The sequence below is a fragment of the Setaria viridis genome, chromosome 2 (genome assembly GCF_005286985.2).
Source record: "Setaria viridis chromosome 2, Setaria_viridis_v4.0, whole genome shotgun sequence".
Lineage (NCBI taxonomy): Eukaryota > Viridiplantae > Streptophyta > Magnoliopsida > Poales > Poaceae > Setaria > Setaria viridis.
The window spans coordinates 37,702,626-37,725,552 of record NC_048264.2 but is presented as its reverse complement, the minus strand read 5'-3'; the positions used below and the strand labels follow the sequence as shown (position 1 = coordinate 37,725,552).

General features: G+C 47.0%; 3 protein-coding genes across 6 annotated transcripts; all 3 read left to right on the top strand.

Annotated features, from left to right (window-relative positions):
- LOC117844851 (enoyl-CoA hydratase 2, peroxisomal) lies at nucleotides 1-7,227 on the top strand. 4 transcript variants are annotated; one of them, XM_034725656.2, is made up of 12 exons: nucleotides 18-260; nucleotides 373-395; nucleotides 492-597; nucleotides 1,673-1,749; nucleotides 1,875-1,947; nucleotides 2,386-2,425; nucleotides 3,103-3,175; nucleotides 3,265-3,415; nucleotides 3,718-3,788; nucleotides 4,386-4,559; nucleotides 4,652-4,735; nucleotides 6,748-7,227. In XM_034725656.2, exons 1-12 carry the CDS (start codon nucleotides 192-194, stop codon nucleotides 6,878-6,880), a joined length of 1,074 nt encoding a protein of 357 aa, XP_034581547.1. In that variant the 5' UTR covers nucleotides 18-191; the 3' UTR covers nucleotides 6,881-7,227. The 4 variants fall into 4 exon arrangements, with proteins under 4 accessions (XP_034581551.1, XP_034581547.1, XP_034581549.1 ...); XM_034725658.2 differs by lacking the exon at nucleotides 6,748-7,227 and adding an exon at nucleotides 6,152-6,517 and having other exon boundaries at nucleotides 30-260; XM_034725659.2 differs by lacking the exon at nucleotides 6,748-7,227 and having other exon boundaries at nucleotides 38-260; nucleotides 4,652-4,962.
- Nucleotides 7,228-10,131: 2,904 nt separating this feature from the next.
- On the top strand, nucleotides 10,132-13,677 carry LOC117845269 (rop guanine nucleotide exchange factor 1). The gene is made up of 5 exons (XM_034726240.2): nucleotides 10,132-10,468; nucleotides 10,583-10,699; nucleotides 10,791-11,332; nucleotides 12,360-12,710; nucleotides 12,825-13,677. Exons 1-5 carry the CDS (start codon nucleotides 10,228-10,230, stop codon nucleotides 13,245-13,247), a joined length of 1,674 nt encoding a protein of 557 aa, XP_034582131.1. The 5' UTR covers nucleotides 10,132-10,227; the 3' UTR covers nucleotides 13,248-13,677.
- Nucleotides 13,678-13,987: 310 nt separating this feature from the next.
- On the top strand, nucleotides 13,988-15,457 carry LOC117845270 (uncharacterized). Its single transcript, XM_034726241.2, has 2 exons — nucleotides 13,988-14,984; nucleotides 15,092-15,457. Exons 1-2 carry the CDS (start codon nucleotides 14,118-14,120, stop codon nucleotides 15,185-15,187), a joined length of 963 nt encoding a protein of 320 aa, XP_034582132.1. The 5' UTR covers nucleotides 13,988-14,117; the 3' UTR covers nucleotides 15,188-15,457.
- The last annotated feature ends 7,470 nt before the right edge of the window (nucleotides 15,458-22,927 follow it).

The following is a 22,927-nucleotide window of genomic DNA, read 5'->3' as shown; positions in this document are numbered from 1 at the left end:
CCGTCGCCGTGACGCCGTCGACGTCGACGACTTGGTCTCTCCCTTTCGGTTCCCCTCCCACGTCACCTCACGGCCGCCACTCCTCTCTGCTTCTCCTCTCCGTCTCCTACAAGTAGCCTAGCTGCGGGGCTCCCGGATCGCCGGCGACCGTTGAGAGTGACGGGGCGCAGCGGACGACGAGCGCAGCGGCCATGGCGACGAGCTCCAAACCCGCCGCGGCTGTGGACCCCGAGGTCGCGCTCGCCCACAAGTTCCCCGAGGTAGCACAGCAGCCCCGCCCCGCCTCCGCCCCTCTTCCTCGCACGCCTTCCCCGTCCGCCTCCGCGTTCTCACGCCCCCCCTCTCCTATCCTCTCCTGTGCTTGCGCTGCAGGTCTCCTTCGACTACGACGAGAGGTTCGGGCCCGTTGCGTCCACGACCTGCTCGACGGAGCGCCTCATCACCCGCGCAGCCGGGCCTCCCGATTGATGCGTGTTTGCTTGATGATGCAGGGATGTCGCGCTGTACGCGCTCGGGGTCGGGGCCTGCGGCGATGACGCCGTCGACGACAAGGAGCTCCACTTCGTGTACCACAGGGACGGGCAGCCACACATTAAGGTCCAATTCCCCTTCGGTGAATCCCCTCCCGTCTCGGTGGCGATTGGTTGTTGCTGTCGTGCTCCAGACTCCAGTTTTGGCCCTTCTGTTGTTGAATTTGCATTGCAGTTATATGGTTTTGGTGTCTTATGCATACTCTATGCAGCATTATAGCCTCTTGGAGTTTCTGTTGTCCATATTCAGATTATACTGTGCCATGACGTTGAGTTTAGATTCTAAAGTCATATTAAACTGGATCCTGCAAACATATAGAGGTATTCTACAATTTCTAGATAGATACCTTGTTGCCAATGAGCAACCTTGTCTTACTAGCTGCTTTAGGTTGGAGTTTAGTCCTTGACTGACGTATCCATCTTATGTTAACTTCTGCAAGTTAGGTGGCTTAAGGTACCCCCTAGTAAACTAGATGAACAAGGAGACAACAGACAAGGAATTGTGTGCTCATTTTTTATGATCCGTGAGAATTACTAGATAAATCTGTTGTCTTATTTCTGCATGAGAACCAACAATCTGTTGTTTATGATTAATACATCAGCAAATGTTTACAAGGAACCTTTAGAGCTTCCGGTGATGAGAAAATGTTGAATTCATGTAAGGTGTGGTTGAAATCAATGAGGTCCGATCGTGTATGGATGAGAACAATAAGATGATTTTTAGCTTGTACAACACGCCTTTATTCTGGTTCTAGGACATTGTAATCCATAGAAAACAAAATTGTTTTGGTAACTTTCCGTGAATGTAAATGACCTGGGAATGAATTTAAGCAGCTATACACAAGAACTATGTTGAGCCATGCATGGAGTTTGTGTGACTCTCATCTGGAGAATATGTATCCTCAAAGAAGCAAAAGATGAATTTTTGTGTCCTTTATCTCTTTCATTCATATGTTCTCAGTCATCCATAAATTGTGGAGACATTTGAAAGGTTAAGTCCTAAGCCCTGTTTGAATCCACAAAGATTGTAGAATCCAGCTTTTAACAATCTACAAGCTCTGGGGTGTATCCAAATAGGTCCTTAATCACTACACTGGATAACGGTACAAGACTAATACATTTGTTTTTTAATTGAAATGCAGGTTCTTCCTACTTTTGTTTCTTTATTTCCCAACAAGAACAGCAATGGGCTTGGATTTTTTGATGTGCCTGGCCTTAAGTAAGAGTTACATAAAGCAATAGCTGTTGAGTCACTTTTTATTCTGTGTTCTCTTGCAATTCTTTCGGCTCTTGTTTTTATACATTTAATATTATGAGTAATTTCCCTTATTTTCTGTTCTCCAGCATCGATGCAAGGCTTCTATTGCACGGTCAACAATACATAGAGATCTACAGGCCAATTCCTTCTCATGCCAGTGTAAGTAGCTTCTCAGTTTTTCTCCAAAGTTTGTGTTAATGCCTTTGCGCTGGGAGATTATACATGACATAGGTATTTGGTGATTAAAAACATTATTTATGAGAGTTCAAGGCTTCTTGTCCAGAAAAGGCTAGATCAATTCCCTTGTATGTGTATTGACCAAGTGGAGTTTCAATATTTCATCTCATCTAAACTGGAGCTCTCGTGTTCAATTATTTGCGCATGCTCATCTGTTACGACTATGGATAGGTCAATAGGATAGCTTAATTTTGACATCATCCTCAAAATAGGATGATTAACGTTATGTTCAATTTCCTTGATTTATCCAGCTTTTCCGGGTCATGTGTAAATTATTGCTGTTAGGATGAAACATTCTTGAGAGCCTCCATCTTTGGTATCAGCTTAGAGAAACAATTGACTCCTGTCTTTATTGTTTAGGTTGTAAACAAGGTTAAAGTAGCTGGTTTGCACGATAAAGGTACTTACTCCCCACCCAACCGAATTAATATGTGATTACTTTTATTATTCACGCTCCTCGCTTTTTTTCATCCTTAAATAATGTGCATGTTTGCCCTATTTCAACTCTGTATCTAGATATGAAATATTTGACATATGGTTGAACTAGAGGGGCAACAAGGATGTTCCACCATTTTGTTATAGACCAACAACTGCCCAGCTTGAGATAAAAAGAACCGCATTTATTTTTTACTCCAATGGATGGCGGCACATATCATAAAGCTACAAACCATTTCCATAAAGTAATAATGAAGAACAATATACCATAATCCTGCCTGTGAAGCTCCTCAAATAACACCTAGTAATCATCATCTGATAATTTTGTGCCTCTTGCAGTTGAAAATTTCTTTCTAAGTGGAATGAAGGTTGCATTCTTTGCCCACTACATCATGTGTAACTATTTAATTGACCCTTCCATTTTATCCCTGGGCTTCCACCCATTCCTGCAGGAGTATTTGCTCAAACCACCAAAGTACTACTAAATACTGGAGTTTTAATAATCATAAATGGCATCCTTTGAACCATGTCACCACAGATATGACATCCTTTGTACTATTTTATCATAACTGCCAAAGTCCTCAGAGGGATTATATCGAATTTCATGAATTGGTTTCACAGTGCCACTGTTTTAATGTGCAGGGAAAGCAACTATTCTTGAGATCGAAACCACCACAAGTCTCAGAGAGTCTGGGGAAATTTTATGCATGAACAGGTCAGTAAGATGCCCATATTATTTCAGACTCCCAACTGATCACCATAACCTACAAAAGAGCAGTTCAGTTGTTTTACTATGTAATGCAGGAGTACTATCTACTTGCGTGGTGCTGGAGGGTTTTCAGACTCTTCACGACCATATACTTATGCTACTTATCCTGCTAATCAAGTTCATCGCATATCTATTCCAAATTCGGCACCTTCTGCTGTATATGACGATCAAACAAAGCAATCCCAGGCACGTTACTTTATTTGCTTTTGCAATACTGCAATAGCCGGTCTTTGTTGCTAATAAGGCACATTTCGTGTCTCACACTGTGATAACAATTTCTGTATGGTCTGTTATGATGAATTAATGTGTTCATCCTACTGGTTTCATGCATAGTACAATTCAGTGTCTTCATGCTTTCGAGTGTTCTGAGTTAACTCTTTGGTCAAGAATAGAAGCTACATTTTTGCTGATGGAATCAGTTTCTCAGTTTGTTAAGATGAATATTGTTCTGTGAAGGCTGATTTTTTTTCTTTGATGATTTGATCCAGGCATTATTATACAGGTTATCTGGGGATTACAATCCTTTGCATTCTGATCCTGATATTGCACAGGTTGCAGGGTATGCCCCTTAAATATGCAATTTCTTTTTGTATTTATAGTTCTGTTTGACATTGAAGAAATATTTGTGTTAGGGTTAGATGTTGGACTGAGATCTAAGAAGCTTTCAGTTTCAGCCTATTCTTTCTTAGTACTTGACCGAATTAAAATTTTACAACATATAGATGACTTAAAGAACCAGGCAACTTACTTTAAGAAATGCTATTAACAGTAGGTCTCTTGCTGTATTACTTTACCTCTGGAAAGAAGTGGCAACCCGTTTTCTAATACTCGTCCATGGTTACTTGGTTAGGACTTGCAAACGAAAACCAAGGAATCCTTGATGCCAGAATGCTAGCTTGGGCTTTTTAGGTCCCGAGTCATTTTCCTTCGTTCTGAGATGAACTACATTTCATTCCGATGCCCCACTAAAAATTTCTCCGTGCTCCTTATGCTCGATACGATGACATGATCTCCCCAGTGAAATCTTTCTGTTCTGTTTATTCACATGATCTGACAAAAGTGCTGCAAGATCCCCCACTTTACCTGGACTCAGCTTTCCATGCATGGAGCTTTGGTTCTTTTGCGAAGATTTTGTCTGATAGGTGCTTTTGCGCAGGTTCACTCGCCCAATCCTGCACGGCCTCTGCACCCTAGGATTCGCTGCCCGCGCTGTCATCAAATCTTTCTGCAACGGTGAGCCAGCGGCGGTGAAGAGCATCTTCGGCAGGTTCCTTCTTCACGTCTACCCCGGGGAAACGTTGTCCACCGAAATGTGGCTGGACGGCCAGAAGTAATTCCCCTGTCCCGGTCACAAGTTCACAACTGGACCCCCTGAGCCTGCTGATCTGATTTCTTGCTCACGAAAACGATTGGGTTTTGCAGGGTGCACTACCAAACGAAGGTCAAGGAGCGGAATCGTGCCGTGCTCTCTGGATATGTGTTGCTCCAACACATCCCCTCATCATTGTAAGTGCTGTATCATATTCGTTCGTGACAGATTTTATTTATTAATTGGTGCCCACTGAATGCAATAGTAGTGATGAGTTGAGAGCTACTACTCGAGGTGGGTTGCCACTGTAATGATACTAGCAAAGAATGTTGTACGGATCGGCACATAATACATTCGTACTGTACTGATAAGATACCCCTTATAAAGACCCAAATCCAAAAACATATTGATTTTGCTGTGTCCATTTTGGCGAGGAAGTTGATTTTACTGGTAAGTCTTTTTTTTTTAACGAACTCAGTGTGAAGGACCTTTGCTTGTTATTCTGTTTGCCTGTTCGGTACCAATATTCAAACTTCTACCCATATAGTATAAAAGAAAACGATATTGTTATAGCTACTGTCAGCTCGTGACCAATCAGCACCAAGATCGGCACTGTCATCATACAAGTTGCAACCTGTCACGTCGAAGGCAAAGCAAGACGTTGCTAGCAGGGTGTTGGTTTATCTCGGCTCGGCGATGCCTGAGACCTTTGTACGTCATACTCCAGCCTGCCTGCCGCCGCTGCTGCGAGTCGAGGGAATACGTGATCATGCTCTCTGAAAAGGCCTGGCCGTAAAACGAAGAGAATCTGGAGAAAGAATCTGACAGGCCACAGGTTTGCTCCAAAAGATAAAGCTTCTCTCACGCTCTGACCAGGTATCACGAGTCAGGACTCGAGCTCGAGTAGCAGCAGAGGCGAGAGGCTGGCTTCTTTTTTCCCGTTTAGGCTACTGGCATCACCGCATCAAGAGTAGCAGCTCATCTAATAAATAATAATAGGTACCAACTCACAGATGATATATTTGGAGAAAGAAAATGTATTAAATCTGTAGTCGGATTCGTCTTAAGCTTAGAGTAAGGTAACGGTAACTAAGAAAAACACATGGTCATTCAACCTGAACTTCGCGTGTGACGTTACATGCCCGTTTCTCACTTGAGTAAGATCAGCGTCATGCATAGCCTCGTCATCATAACTCATACTCCATCCCAAATTACTATTCGATTTGATTTTTCTATATAGCTTTTGATATGCATCTAGATATATACTATGTATAGTTATGTACTATGTAGAAAAGTCAATTCGGAACGGATGGAATAAGTCATAAGCATGTGGTGTCATCAGCAAGGGAGGTTTCTCATAAACTTTAAAGAGATTTTGTACGAGGGGAAGTACTGTGAGTGAGGTATTCGCAAAAGTGCCTTATGTCAAATGGAGCCTAATAACAATGCAGAATAAGGACTGTGATATGGGACCACCAAAAACAGTAAGGACCACTGTCACAAAAATATTCCAAGGATCGTTATTGACCTGATTCAGGGGTCGCAATTTTTCTGGTCTCTGTTAGTAAGTTTGGCCTTTTTTCCTAGTCTCATCTTGGGTGCCCTTTTTGTAGAGAGCAAAGATGACCCCGGTGCTGGGTTTTGTTTGGTTGATCCCAAAGAAAAAGAAAAGGAGACCTAGTTAGCTACAGGCCTACACGTACATCCCGCCTCAAAAGGAGAAGAATCAAGTTTATATAGGTTTGCTTGGAGCACTCGAGGTCAAATTTTGGGTATAGTGCTTTACTAAGGAGTACGTAGGGTGTGTGTATATACATATATGTCAAAGTCCTCCCCAAAGCCCAAAGCACCAGGGCTAACGTAAAAGTGTCGATGGCTCGATGCAAACAAGAGTACCGATCACTAACTTGCGGACTGATTCCCACAATGAGCAAGGAAAATTAACAAAGAATCCTGAACAGGTAGAGCGTTGAACTCCAGAGGTCAATGAAACTTCTGTTGCTGGTCCAGTTTCGAATCTTGGTACCGACTTTTTTAAGGCAAAATCAGAGGGACGTCTCTCCCTGTGGTCGAGGTTTTTTTTTTCTTTCAGCAAGCAAAATGCACGGATCTGCCAGTTTTTCCTTCCCTCTCAGAAGTACAGTAAAGCTAACGCTGACGCTTGTCGCTGATGCAGCTGTAATTTTGTTTTCCCTGGCACATGATGCAGAGGTGAAACGGAGAACCAAAGGGGCGTCCACGACGAGGCAGGCTGCGGCGCCAACGACGGAGAAACTGGGGTCGGAGACGCGCGCATGGCCAGCACGGCTAGCAGGCTGGTCTCTGGCACTCCGGCGGCCTAGCACCACGCTGCGGCAGTCTGCTGGGTGCTGGGCATGCAGTGCCGCTGGTCTCTTCACTTGTACTCCCCGTCCCAAATTACAATTCGTTTTAACTTTTTTAAAAATATAATATATAGCTAAGTGCATAACAAAAGCTATATATCTAGAAAAATCAAAATGAATTGTAATTTAGGATGGAGGAAGTACGTTCATACGTTAGTTATCATCCACCTGCCATGGTATAGAATGCAACACATGCCATATCCATCTCTGTTTCTTTATTTTCGCTCCTTTTTCTTTACACTTCAATAGAACAATAGTATCTACTGTAATGTGGAATAATGCATGGTCTGAGAATGCCGTTGCAACGGATGCTGTCTATGGCCTTGCTAATTTTGTCCTCAATATGCAGCAATCGCTCGTACAGATTAGACCGCGGGCACCACAACACATGGTGCAGCTATTGCTACAGTGTTATGTTCTACTCTCTCTGTCCTAAATTATAGGTTGTTTTAACTTTATTAAATTCATAGAATTTGTTATGCACTCAAATATGCATGCATGATAATATCTATACATCTAGAAAAGTTAAAACGACTCGTAATTTAGGACGGAGAAAAATACTATATTTCTACAGTCTCACACCTTACTTTACAGTAACCAGAAACAAATATAAAAGGAGGCCTGTGCGGCTACGGAAAGAAGCCAAGGTCTCCAGGTGCTAGCAATAGAATGCAGTGGTGGCTAGCGTCAGCTCTGTAGCCGTAGGGAGGTGGTTGCGGGAGCAGCTGCAACTGTTGCAGCAGCAGTGTGGAGCTCAGATCATCAGCTCGCCGCCTCGCCCGCCCAGCCCTCCCATCAAGCGATCCGTGGCGTGCCGGCGGCTTTTGGGCGACAGGCAAACAGCGGCTACAGGGTCCTACGCGGCTACAGCGGCTACAGGCAGTCGTACGTTGTCGCCGTGTCACCGTCGTCAAGGAAGGAAATAATCATCGCCGGCCGGTCCACAACACAAGGTTCTCTCGCGCATGGCAGGGTCCATGGCTCGGTGTACGCGTGGGGGAGGGGCACCACCGGTGGTTGCGCGCAATGTACAAACCGTAGTTAAGGGAGGGAAAAGAAGGTTCCAAACTTCCAATCGGCTTGTTTATCGGCAGTGAGGGGGCCCTTACCCTTTAGGATGGAGAGACGCATGATCTCGCGCAGCGCAGGTCGTCCTCTCATCCTTGTCGCATCTGGCTGGTAGCGCCAAGCCAGTGCCACCAAATAAAATCCCAGAGACGACGAGTAGGCAACACAGCCACACACACACACACGCTGGATTAAGTAGGAGATCGACGGGCGCGCACGCACGTGATCAGGAAGAGGCAAAGCATGCATGGCGCCACGGACGACGTCGCCGGGTTGTTGGTGCTACCTCCCCGTCGGCTCCGGCAATGATGCGTGCCGGCCCCGTGTACGCGCATGGCGGGCCATGGCGTCGACGGCTCGACGCTAATCCTAAGCCGAAATCACGCGTCGCCGCATCATTGCCCTCCATCTTCTTCTTTCCGATCGATCATCCACGCTAGCTAGTACTTTTTTGTCTTATAATATACTCAACGTTTATTATCGACGTGACGCCTAATGAGTGCACAGTGCCGGTGCCGGTGCCGTGCGTGCTTTGTTTCCGAGCGCTCTCCCGCTCTTTGTTTAGGCCTTGTTTGGTTGTCAAAGTTTGGAGGTGTCAAATTACTATTATAGCACTGTATCACACTGTAGCATTTTGTTTGTATTTGTGAATTATTATCTAAACATTGACTAATTAGGCTCAAAAGATTCGTCTCGCAAAGTACAACAAAACTGTGCAATTAGTTTTTAATTTCGTCTACATTTAGTACTCCATGCATGTACCGCAAGTTTAATGTGATGGAGAATCTTCTTTTTCCATAGTGTTAAAGTTGAGAGTTGAGGATGAACTAAACGGCTTAATTTGGTGGCTTGGTCACGGCCGCGTCCGCGCTGCGCTTCTCAGCGATCCCCATTCACAAATGATGCCCCGGGCTCGCATCCCGAGGCCGGCCCTACGGTCGTGCGCGAGCGCGCGGGCGATGATTGCTGTTTCTCGCCTGCTCGCTAAGCTTTTGCTTCGTCTCCACGGCTTTTCAGTTTCACCGCCCGGGCTCTCCATCGTGCGTGGCGTCGGCCGTGGACGTGGTCCGTGGCCGATCGCATCCTCCCTTCCCCGTGTCGTCGGCCCCTGCTGCCTCTCGTCACGCGGTCACGCCCCGTTTCCTTTCCTGCTGCGTGGTTGCTTCTTCGTCGCCGATCATCGGTAACCTCTTGCTCTGCTACTACGCTCTCAAGTCTCAACCGATCGATGGATTAATCGCAAAAACCAGACCCCAATCGGCTGCGGGCTCAACCAACCGCCGACTCCTCCTCTCCTTCCAATTCCAATCCCCTGGGTCAAACCCGGTCAACCTTTTTCCACGGGCAGCAATGAATGAAGCCGACGCGCGGGCCCGCGCCTCCTTGTCACGCGCGACCGTGGCCCCACCCGGTCACCTCCCCCGCCTCCGTAAATCCACGGCGCGGCCACGGAGAACGCCAGGGACACGCGACGCGCACACCGTGTGCCCGCCCCGCCCTTTTTTTCCCGGTTCGCGCCGAGCCCCACCAAACCAGACGCCATCTGCTTCCTGGATTTTGCGGTTCCCTTGTTTCCAGTTCCAACAGGTTTTACGTTACTGGTCGCCTGTCAATCGGGTAGATTTTACTGACCGCGTTTCACAATATTTCCTTTCCCAAATTCGGTTCAAAAGTGATCGAAATCGAAACGCGTCCTTAGCGGAAACCAATTCAACTCGTACCCTCATAGTACGAGGTTCAACAAAATCCCATCCAGTTCCCAATCCTGAGCGAGTTCAAGCCAAATCTCCAACAAAAGTTGAGATCACCGGTGCTGACATGACTGGACACCAAATACCTCAGCTGCTGAGCACGGTACCAGTACTTGATTCACGCTCACATCTGTGCCAAAGCGAGCAGGCACCTGTACAAAAGCTACATGGATGAACAGTAGTAGCGCTAGCACTTGTAGCAGTGCTTAAGCTGTTGAGCACGAACACAGGCATCATTAACGCCACCGCTAATCCACCATTCAAACGGGATTAAAAAATTGGTTAGGGGAGCTCGGAAAAGATAAACAAATAGAGGAAGCAGCGCGCAGTCGGAGGCAGTGAGCTCGCTTCGCTTCTCCTGCAGCTGTCCGCTGTGCTCCCCCATCGCTTTCCCCTTCTCCCTCCCCCCTCACCCAGATGCGATTCCGCCTCCACCACCGCCCCCGCGCCTAGCCGAGCCGCCGCCACCCACCCCACCCCGCCGCAATGGCGAGCGCGTCGGAGGACGAGGCCGCCTCGGACCGCTGCTGCGGGAGCTACAGCCCCAGCGCCGACGTCAGCGAGTCCGAGACCTCCAGCGACTGCTCCGCGCCCACCACCCGCCGCTTCGCATCCTCCTCCTCCGCATCCGCCACCGTCTCCCGCCTCGCCTCCTCGTCCTCGTCGCTCCCCACGCCGGCGTCCGCCGCCGCCTTCTACCTCTCCAAGCCTGCCGCCGACCTCTCCGGTGAGCTCCCACACTTTGCGTAGATCTCACTCCAAAATCTCTTCTGGTTGGTTGTTCTTTCCTCTCACAGCAAGTTCTTGTTCTTGCTCTTGCCTTTCCGTTTCTGTGGCCCAGAGATCGACATGATGAAGGAGCGGTTCGCCAAGCTCCTGCTCGGCGAGGACATGTCCGGCAGCGGCAAGGGCGTCTGCACCGCGCTCGCCATCTCCAACGCCATCACCAACCTCTCCGGTAGGCTCCGGCCCGCCGCCGTGCTAGCTCTTAACCTGCATTCCCAAGATTTGTAATGGTTTGTCTTGGTGGTCCCCGTATGCGTGCCCAGCCACCGTGTTCGGCGAGCTCTGGAGGCTGGAGCCGCTCGCGCCGGCGAGGAAGGCCATGTGGACGCGGGAGATGGAGTGGCTGCTCTCCGTCGCCGACTCCATCGTCGAGCTCACCCCCTCCATCCAGGAGCTCCCTGAGGGCGGCGGCCAGTTCGAGGTCATGGTGCCGCGCCCGCGCAGCGACCTCTACATGAACCTCCCCGCGCTCAAGAAGCTCGACGCCATGCTCCTCGCCATGATTGACGGCTTCAAGGAGACGGAGTTCTGGTACGTTGACAGGGGGATTGTGGTGGAGGACAGTGGGGGGCCGTTCCCGTCTTCCTCCTCGTCGTCTTGCGGGCGTCCCTCGGTGCGGCAGGAGGAGAAGTGGTGGTTGCCGTGCCCACGAGTGCCGCCCAAAGGGCTGTCCGAGGATGCGAGGAGGAAGCTGCAGCAGAGCAGGGACTGTGCAAACCAGATACTGAAGGCGGCCATGGCGATTAACAGCGACGTGCTCGCTGAGATGGAGATCCCGGAAGTATACCTGGAGACATTGCCAAAGGTAAAAACACTTACAAAGTTACAATTAGAAATTCACTGATCCTAGCTACACCTCTTGTTATCCATGTGCTGCGCTTGCTACAGTATACTTAGATACGCCGGTAAAAAAAGGACCAATTGTGTAGAATCCTTGTGAAAGGGACCACTCACTTCCTATCATACATGCTTGTAAATGTAGGGCTCAGTTAATGTGTTTCAGTACAGCATGTAGAGTTGAAGACTTGAAGTGCTGAGCATCAGTTATGGCAATGCTTTGGGTTTTGCATGGATAAGTCTTGTCAGTCTAGCTATCCTCACTTCTAAAGTTCTATCTGAAATTATTTCCAATGCAAGCCCGGTACCTTTGGTTTTTATTGTCGTGTCAATTCATGCCTAGTGCAATTTGATGTGGAAGAGCTGAAGCAGCCATAGTTACATTCCCTGTTAGGTCACATTGAAGCAAATATGTCATGACCTGCAGGATCATCAATACTTTGTTCTTGTTACAGAATAATTCTAGTTACTAGCTCACTACACTCTTGTGTCTTATGTTATGAGTTCTCTGCATTTTTTCACATCAACTTGGTTTGTTGCATATTGCATTGCTAACAAGATGTTTTAGCACCTAGGCATCGTGCAATTAGCATTCTGGATAAAAAGGAGTCTGTCTGTGATTGAAATTAAAGTATTGTAGAACTATAGGAAATTAGATGAACAAATTCTGTCCTTAGCCGGTGAATAATTCAATTATGGACTACCTTTGGATTGATATCGTCAATGCATATATCAAGGCATTTCCTTCTCACTTTGTTGATGCTTGGTATATCTGTCATATGCAAAACTAAGGTCAATGCTGCATTTTCTTGCTCAAGCACTAGACAGATCAGTCAGCTTCCAGAAAACTGCCCTTCAAGTTACTGCTGATATCTCCTTTTTTGTGTGCAAATAATTCATATTTGCTTTTGCCCAATATGGCCTGTGTTTCCAGTTGTTAGCCACCGTTTATATTTCCGCTGGTTTCACCCATTGTAATGCCTTTTTCCCTGCAGAGTGGTAAATCTTGCTTGGGTGAGATAATTTACCGATATATAACAGCTGAACAATTCTCACCGGAATGCCTCCTAGATTGCTTGGATCTGTCATCAGAGCACCACACACTCGAAGTAGCAAACAGAATTGAAGCTGCTATCCATGTTTGGAGACTGAAAGGCCAGAAGAAGCTGACACCTCAGGCAAAATCGAAAAAATCTTGGGGTGGAAAAGTCAAGGGTCTTGTTGGGGATAAGGAAAAGAGCCACTTCTTATCTGAAAGGGCTGATGGTTTATTGCAGAGTCTACGATTACGATACCCTGGTCTTCCACAAACTTCCCTTGACATGAACAAGATCCAATATAATAAGGTAATATCCGTTCTCCATTGATTCAATCTGTTGTTAGAACTAGGATTCTTCTTTTTTTTTTTCCAAATCATGTTAATCAAAATATCCACCTTGTTTCATGCATCTCTTTTCCAGGATGTTGGTCAGTCCATTCTTGAAAGTTACTCAAGGGTTCTGGAGAGCTTGGCATTTAACATAATTGCAAGAATCGATGATGTGATTTATGTTGATGATGCAACGAAGAAATCAGCTGCTGCTGAGTCTGTTTCTATATTCAATCGTGGCATAGGCGTACCAGTTCAGAAGAGAATCTCACCAAGCCCATTCTCAATCCAGAATACACCGTACGCCTCGCCATTTGCAACGCCCACTTTCTGCTCCTCCACCCCAGTTACAGGCAGTCCTGGAAGGGCCCAGCCCCCATTAAACAAAAATAGTCTAGGAAAACAGGAGATCAAAGTTGAAAAACTATTTTCTGGTGATCTAGAGAAGGTCTGGACATATGCCGGAAACCTGAGCGCTAGGAAAGACGCTGGAGATGCTCCCGAAAGGGACTGAAGGTGCGGCAAAGGAAGGCCAACAGGCATCAGCAGATCCTGTTATGGTCGGTAGCTAGATTTTTCCTGTACAGAAGCAGCATGAGTCATTTTTTGTGCTTTTGTAGCAAGCCAATGATTGTGTATTTCTCTACTTAAAATGAATGGATGGCATCTGATCTGAACAGAACAACTTCTAGTTTCAGTTGTAGTTTTTTTCTGGGTTAGCTCTTTGCGTTCACTCATGTTTATATTGCAAGGCAGAGTTCAGCGGCAAGTGACTGAATTCCTGCTCCTGCTGCTAGATGCTGCCTTTTTGTCGCTGAAGGTGTTGTTCAACATTACCTTCAGTTGCAGTGGAATGTAAGCTGATCTTGTATTCTGATGCCTGATACTCTGCTGCCTGTTAGTTTTTGTAAATGCATCTAATGAATTTCATCTGGCCCCCTTCAGTGCCTTTTGTGTTGAGAGTCGGTCAGTGGTCACATCTGCTGAGGAACTGAATATAATTGTCTGACGCAGCACATGTTACTTGTTCACTGCCACTATGCTAGTATTCAGATCTGATCTAAGTGGCAAATGGTAAAATGACGCTATTTGTTCATTGCGGGTAGTCAAATGCTCCAATCCAATTGGCAAATTGTCAGATCTCTGCTCTCTCTCTCTTTTTTTAATACTGCCACTGGTTTCTCCCGCTTCTGCATGGATGAAGTAAAGGACGCCTTGTTCCAGATTCTTACGGCAACGTTACCAACCCCTCGGGGAAGGGTGAAAGCAGCATGCTTGAACCGCAAATATACCAAGCCGCCTTCCCTGCGTCTCCGATCACCTCATCCGGAGCCGTATCTTTCCTTTTTCTTCTCCCTGCACAAGTCTTGCAAGTCGCAACCGGATGTTGCACAGTATAAGTAGTTGCACCGTTCTTGCAGCTTCCTTCCATCCACGTACATTTACCTCAGTAAACAAGCTAGTTTTTGACGGCAACCACGTAGAACACGAGGGAAGTTCTGCAGCTCTACAGACCAAGCACCGGACCGGCTCGGCAATGGCGTCCGCAACGGCGGCGAAAGACGCGACGCCGGCCGCTGGCGGCCCGCAGCTGAAGCTGCTGGTGGACAAGCGCTCGCGGCGCGTGCTGTACGCGGAGGCGCGCAAGGACGCGGTGGACTTCCTGATCGGCCTGCTTCGCGTGCCGGCGGGCCTCGCGGCGCGCGCGCTCGCCAGGCACGGCGAGCGCGCGCCGGGCTCCCTGGGCTCGCTCTACGCGGGTGCGCGCGGCCTGGACGACGCCTTCTTCGTCTCCGCATCCCCGGACCGCGACGCGCTCCTCAGCCCCGCGCTCCCCTCCGCCGCGGCCGCGCTGCTGCTCGGCGGCGAGGGCGCGCTCCCGACGCCGCCGCCGCCTCCCCCGCCGCAGAGGTACTTCCGGTGCGCCGCGTACACGGTCCCGTGCCGCGGGAACCCGACGAACGTGACGGACGTGTCGGGCCTGCCGTGCCCCGGGTGCCGGCAGCCGATGACCGTGGAGATGCGGTGGGCGCCCGGGGACGCGCACGGCAAGCTGGCGCTGGCGCAGGCGCAGGAGGCGCGCGGGGAGGGCGCCGGTGGGTACGTGAGGGAGGTGGTGACGTACTTGGTGATGGACGACCTCACCGTCGCGCCCATGTCCACCATCTCCGCCATCATGCTGCTCAAGAAGTTTAATGTTAAGGATTGCTCCGCGTTGGAGGAGATGACCGTCGAGCTCGGCACAAAAGAGGTGATCATCGCTCATATACTTGTGCTACATTGCACGTCCATTGTTGAGAGTCCCATGCGCAGGCATGTCTCTGACGACGAGTTCTGAACTTTTTGATCGGTGGGCAGGCCGTGATGCTCCTCAAGGCGTCGCTGCAGTCATCGACGGCGCTGACGGATGTGTTCAGCGGCGGCGTCTCCATCGACAGCAGGATTGATGGTTGATCAGTGAGTGGTGGAATGGGGTTCGAACATCTATCTCACCTCGCTGTGGAAGGGGCTCAAAGGAAGAAGTTGGATTGGAGGTCTGACAAATCAGCTGAAGGAAAATTATATAGCCGTCGGTATCAATTTGTGCATAAGTCATGCGAACAAATCAAGGCAGCAATGACCTCAAACTCCATGTCGATGTGTGTATATATGACTATTACTATTTGAAAAAGAAAATGCCAACAGACAATGCGGCAAAAAATGATCAAGGCCGCGATGCATGAATGCTGACATGACTGGACAAGTGGACATGCCCGTGGACGTGCCCCGCTATGCGTAGAGCCGTAGATGCAAACTATACGACATAAAAATCGATGAGAAAACTATTCGTTGTTGTTTTGGTCTTCCCATGCTGATTTTCTAGCTTCCCCTGATGAAAGGAATGTTACAAAATAATTTTTGCAATTGCTTTGAAACCATATAATCAACCCAAAGAGTAGTTATTGCTGGCATTTATCAAGACTATGGTAATATTGAGACCCTCCTTTATTACTTTGGTATTCATGGGCTGGATTAATGGACTGAGGTAGGATGAAAACATTAGGAGTGCAAACTAAGTTAATTCATAAAGCAAACACTAAACATGCAACTAATTTCTTCTTAATTTTAAGGGCATGTTTGGTTTCATGGGACTAAAGTTTAGTTCATCCTTTTTTACCTCTTTAGTCCCTAAACTTGTAAACAGAGAGATTAAATGGAGGACTAAAGGGATTAGTCCTCTAGTCCCTTGGAGGGTGACTAAAGGGGACTAAATGGAGGACTTGGGATGCAGATTTTGTGCATTGATTAGAGGTATTTTGATCTTTATTCATCTGCCTTAATGGCCTTTAGTCCCTGGATTCAAATAGGGTAGGGACTAGAGTGACTAAAAGAACCAAACAATACCTAAGGCTTTTAATAGAAAAATGGAGACCATAAGAGCGCCATGGCCCCTGCCAGGCCCCACTAGCGCTTTTTTAAGCCTAAAGGTGAAACAAAATAGGTACGATAAATCTAACTAATAAACACTACTAGAAAAATAACCTCTCATCCCTAACCTAGTACCGATTGCTTTTGGACCCGGTTTCAAAAATTGAGAGCCCTCGGAGGCCCTCTAGTACCGGATAGGGGCCTCTAGTACCGGTTGGAGTCCCCACCCGGTACTAAAGGCCTTTAGTACCGGGTGGTAGCTCCATCCGGTACTATGTACCGAGTGGTAGCTCCATCCGGTACTATTACCGGATGGAGCTACCAACCAGTACTAGATCCTCTCTCCTGCAATTTTTTTTATCCCCGCACAATAGCGCATAGTAGAGCACAGCGACACAGCAGAGCACAATGATCGAGCACTTAGATTTTTTTGGCCATCCTTATCTCCTCTCTTCCTCTCCTTCTCTCCTTCACTCTCTCCTCGCTTCCACTCCCTCTCCCCTCCACCGACCGGCTGGCTTCCTCTCCTCCACCGGTCCCCTTCATCTCCCTCCCTCTCTCTCAAGCTCCCTCCCCGGCCCTCTTCCCTCGAGTTCGATCTCCCTTCCTCCCTCCCCGGCCTCCCCTCTCCTCCCCCCTCCGCTCGCCTCTCACCTCGGCGAGGAGCGGCAGTAGGACGAGGCGCTGTAGCGACGACCTACGGGGCAAGATTCGGGAGCGGGCTTGGTGGCTTTGGTGGCGGTGGCAGGGAGCAGCGGCAGTGGTAGCGGGCTTAGTGGCGGCACGGAGGAGGAGGAGGAGGGGTCCGGGGGCGGGGAGGGGCGGAGGAGGAGGGGCGGCGTGGAGGAGGAGGAGGGGCTGGCGGACGGGGAGGAGGAGAAGGAGGAGGGGGTAGGGGCGGCCGCCAATGGTGGGGGAGACGGGGTGGGAGTGGGGGGATTTTCTTTCTTTTTTAATTTTTTAGCACCCTCTAGTACCGGTTATTCCAACCGGTACTAGAGGGGGGTTTGGGATTAGTACAAGAGGCATATTTTCTAGTAGTGAAACCACCTTCGCTGGCTAATCCCTGTGTCTTGGTACTTTACCCTCCCATTCATAGGAGTATGCATTCTAGTTGTCACCGGAAGGAGGTGTGAGTTGAGTAAGTCTTGTCAACAACACTTCGCACAACTAAATACTAAAGGCCTAACACACTGTTTACTTCTAGCTGCATAGGTTCCAGAGATGCTGAATGTCCTAATATGAATGTCGCAGAGGCTTACACATTTTTGGCACTTCAGTCGAAGCATGTTGAACTGTGTATAAATAATTTCAAACACTAGATCAGTAGTCTCCATGTCCATGGTGTCGTTAATACTGATCTGACCATCTTTTTAATTTTTCTCAAGAAGATCATAACATTTACCTTTCACTTAGCAACCCTTGATGTTCTTGCGAGATGCACCATTGAGGTACAATGGTGTTGTGATTTTCCAACTGGATTTGCAATTTCAAAATAATATACAACAATGGTCATAATGAAGGAGGTATTAAGGGCTAGAAGGGGGCATGTGTCCCCCCTCACGCCAATGAAAATTGCATCCGAAAAGGATGATCTTTATAAAAAATTATTTTAACCACATTTCTAAAGGAATGACTAGTGGTTCAACTAGAAAAAAATTAGATGGGAAAGCGATCGACGGAGATAGAGTTTGATTTCACTTAAGGGAGGATGTGAGACGCCCTGCTCTATCACCACAACGTGTTTGTTGTGCATATTTAATAAATTGAATAACATGCTGATTATGAATACCCATCCATCAACACGTGATGCATGGGCTAAAATTTCAAGAAAAATTATTAGAAGTTCATGGATAAATTGGTAATCCAATGCTAATAAAAATTGCTTAATTTTTCTATTATTTCTATTCATTTTATAAAAACAATACCATACGATACTTCATAAATGCATGCTATCATGTTGTGACAAATTTAGTTACCAATGCCTTTCCATCCATATTTATAGTCTGCCTTTGCATTGCACCACCATTTTTTATATGTGTTTAATTAAAACCTTATCATGTGTTATTTTAACTCTTATTGTAGCCCAAATGTGATGATTTAAGGAATCTAATTTTTGGCTTTCCAATTTCACTTTTATTAGTTGTTGGGTTTTTTCTCCACATGTTAAATTGAAATTCTTGTGCATATTGTACCTCTTATTCAAACCTTTGTTTTTTCATATTTTATTAGATTTACTCATTGTAGGTCGTGTAGTGCACTTTTAGTTACTATAGTGATATGAACAAATATTTTAGATTGTACTGCAACGCTGCTGAGAATGATGAGTGTACTAGTAGGCTTTGTTTGTACGGGAAATGAATACCTACAATCAAACTATTAATGCAAATATATTGTGTGTATGTATCAGCCAAAATGTATAAAATTAAACTAATGTAGTAAATATTATAACTTATTATCATCGTGATAGAGTCGGAGTGCCCGATCTTTCGGTGAGTGGAGATAAATTCGACTTGGAGGAAGTAGACCCTCACGATCCGACTACGACGAGCGAACCCGAAGCGCCAATGCAATCGCTGAACCAACTCCCGATGGTTACCAACCTCGCCGGTGCGAGATCAGCCTGATCACGAAGATCGATTCCTGTCCGCAATCGAAGAACGAACAAGAAAGAGAGGCGAGCAATCTAAATATCACTCGAAGGTGGAGTTCTGAATCACAAGGACAGCGCTTATTTGCGCGTGTTCAAGAGTAGCTAAAGCTAGATGTAAAACAAAACTCAAGTCGTAAACAAAAAGGACTCGGACTAAATAAAGGGGGCGCAGCCCCTGGAGTCCCAAGGGGTCACGGCGCCCAACCCTAGGCGCCCCACCTGGGCTGCCCTGTTGGGCCATCTTCTTATTCCGATGGGCCTTCGTTCCTTAACAGCATGATGAAGTTTAATTCTCTCGCACGGGCTCGAGTGATTGGCCCAACTGGATGAGCAACTGTAGGCGCCTGAGGTGGAGGAGCAACTGGAGGCGCCTGAGGTGCTGCTGGTGTAGATGTACTCGTGGTGTCCTCATCATCCTCCCCTTCTTGAACTGAAGTCGTCCTCGACGGCAACTCCTCATCTTCGCCCACATACGGTTTCAAATCTGCAACATTAAAACTCGTGGAAACACCAAACTCCGCAGGCAGGTCAAGGATATAAGCATTATCATTAATCTTGGTTAGCACTTTAAAAGGACCAGCAGCACGTGGCATCAATTTAGAACGACGTAAGGTAGGAAAACGATCCTTCCTCAAATGCAACCAAACCAGATCACCCGGTGCAAAAGTAACATGTTTTCTCCCTTTACTACCCGCAACCTGATATATAGCATTAGCAGCAGCAATGTTTTGTTGAGTTTGCTCATGCAAGCTAATCATTTGATCAACATGTGCAGCGGCATCTATGTGTGGGGTGTCCTCGGCATCAAGTGCAAACAAATCAATAGGCGCCCGAGGAATATAACCATAAACAACTTGAAAAGGACACATCTTTGTAGAAGAATGCGTGGCATGATTATAGCAAACTCAACATGAGGCAAGCAATCTTCCCAATGTTTCAAGTGTTTATCTAAAACAGCCCTAAGCATAGTGGACAAGGTTCGATTAACCACCTCAGTTTGTCCATCAGTCTGAGGGTGACAAGTGGTGCTAAACAGCAATTTAGTTCCCATTTTATTCCATAGTGATCTCCAAAAATGACTGAGAAACTTAGCATCACGATCAGAGACTATTGTATTTGGAATACCATGCAAACGAATAATCTCGCGAAAGAACAATTCAGCAACATTGCTAGCATCATCAGTCTTATGACAAGGTATAAAATGAGCCATTTTGGAGAAACGATCAACAACCACAAAAATACTGTCCCTCCCCTTCTTAGTTCTAGGCAATCCCAAAACAAAGTCCATAGAAATATCAAGCCAAGGGGAAGTAGGAATAGGCAAAGGCATGTACAAACCATGGTTGTTTAATCGTGACTTAGCTTTCTGGCAAGTAGTGCAGCGGGCAACAAGGCGCTCAACATCATCGCGCATCCGGGGCCAAAAGAAGTGGGCAGCCAGCACTTCATGCGTCTTGTAGACGCCAAAATGCCCCATGAGACCGCCTCCATGCGCTTCCTGTAACAACAAACGACGAACCGAGCTAGCTGGAACACACAGCTTGTTAGCGCGAAACAGGAACCCGTCCTGTATGTGAAATTTGCCCCATGGTTTGCCATGAATACAGTGGGCGAAAACATCTTTAAAATCAGCATCATCCACATATTGATCCTTCACAGTTTGCAAGCCAAAGATTTTAAAATCTAACTGGGACAGCATGGTATAGCGACGAGATAAAGCATCAGCAATGACATTTTCCTTCCCGCTCTTGTGTTTAATAATGTAAGGGAAAGACTCAATGAATTCTACCCATTTAGCATGACGACGGTTCAGGTTTGTTTGTGTACGAATATGTTTTAAAGCCTCATGATCAGAATGAATTATAAACTCGCGATGCCAAAGGTAGTGCTGCCAAGTATACAAAGTGCGCACTAAAGCATAAAGCTCCTTATCATAAGTAGAATAATTCAAGCTAGCACCACTTAATTTCTCACTAAAGTAAGCAACCGGTTTTCCTTCTTGTAACAAAACAGCACCTAGCCCAATACCGCTAGCATCGCATTCAAGCTCAAACACTTTAGTAAAATCAGGCAACTGCAAGAGAGGAGCATTGGTTAACTTATCTTTCAAGGTGCTGAACGCAACCTCTTGCGAATCACTCCAAGCAAAGGGAACATCCTTCTTTGTAAGCTCATGTAGAGGCGCTGCAATGGAGCTAAAATCACGAACAAACCGGCGGTAGAAACCTGCAAGGCCAAGAAAGCTTCGAATTTGTGTGACCGTCGTCGATGTAGGCCACTCCCGAATGGCATCAATCTTGCTGCTATCCACCTCAATGCCCTGTGGAGTAACAACATAGCCAAGAAACGAGACACGTTGTGTGCAAAACATGCATTTTTCGAGGTTAGCAAATAAATGGGCCGCACGCAACGCATCAAAAATAGCACGCAAATGTTCTAAATGCTCTTCCATAGACTTGCTGTAAATGAGGATATCATCAAAATAGACAACTACAAACAATCCTATGAAGGGCCTCAGAACTTCATTCATCAAACGCATAAATGTGCTGGGAGCATTTGTCAAACCAAACGGCATAACCAACCATTCATATAATCCAAATTTCGTTTTAAAAGCCGTTTTCCATTCATCACCTAATTTCATGCGAATCTGATGGTAGCCACTACGCAAATCAATCTTAGTGAAAATAATGGCACCACTAAGCTCATCTAGCATATCATCAAGGGGTGGTATAGGGTATCGGTAGCGAATGGTAATGTTATTAATAGCACGACAGTCTACACACATACGCCATGAACCATCTTTCTTTGGAACAAGTAACACAGGAACGGAGCAAGGGCTAAGAGACTCATGAATATAACCCTTGTCAAGCAACGCCTGTACCTGGCGCTGGATTTCCTTCGTCTCATCCGGATTTGTACGGTACGGTGCGCGGTTCGGAAGCTGTGCGCCGGGAATGAGGTCGATCTGGTGCTCAATGCCACGAAGTGGTGGGAGTCCTGGTGGCAAATCTTTTGGAAAGACATCAGCGTACTCCTGCAAAATGTTAGCAACCGCAGGGGGAATATCCAAAGATTGTGCATCATCAAGTGAAACGAGCACACTAGAGCATATAAGGGCATAGCATGGCAAAGGAGCATCGCGTAACTCATCAAAATCAGCACGTGTGGCAAGCAAAACAGGAGCATTCAACTTGATTTCAGAATTAATAGATGTCGATGGTTCAAGTTGTTTAGCAGTTTGAGCAGCTCTAGCAAGATCATCTTTAAGAATTTGTTCAGGTGTCATTGGATGTATAATTATTTTCTGACCCTTAAACATGAAAGAATAGTGATTTGAACGACCATGATGCACGCTATCAGTATCATATTGCCAAGGTCGCCCAAGTAACAGAGAGCATGCTTCCATGGGAATAACATCACAATCGACAAAATCAGAATAAGCACCCATGGAGAAAGGAACACGGACTGATCGAGTAATTCTAATTTTCCCACCATCATTAAGCCATTGAATGTGATATGGATGTGGATGCTTACGAGTGGGTAAAGACAACTTTTCAACCAGTGTGGTACTCGCCAAATTGTTGCAGCTGCCGCTGTCGATGATGATGCGAATCGACCGCTCCTGCACAACGCCCTTGGTATGGAAAAGAGTGTGTCGCTGATTCTTCTCGGACGGGGCGACCTGTGTACTAAGAACACGCTGCACAACAAGACTTTCATACCTATCGGCGTCGCCCGGGTTGACATGTACCTCCATAGCTGCATGGTCAGTGGCAAGCATCGCATGTCGAGTATCTTCAGAATCACTAGCGGAAGAGTACTCACCATCGTCACGAAGAAGCAAAGTGCGCTTGTTCGGACAGTCCCGAATCACGTGGCCAAATCCTTTGCAACGATGACACTGAATATCCCGTGTACGGCCTGTGGGAGGGGCAGCGCCTGTGGAAGGGGCAGCGCTTGCAGGTTTGGCCGTTCGCTCACACGGTGTAGGGGTGGGCGTGGGTGGCGCAGGGAGAGCGGGTGCGGGGTTGGATGTCGAGCTTCTTCCTGCAAAAGAGTTAGAATATGTCTTCGAGCGGCGTCCCTGCACTTCACGTTCAGCTTTGCAAGCATATTCAAATAATGTTGTCATA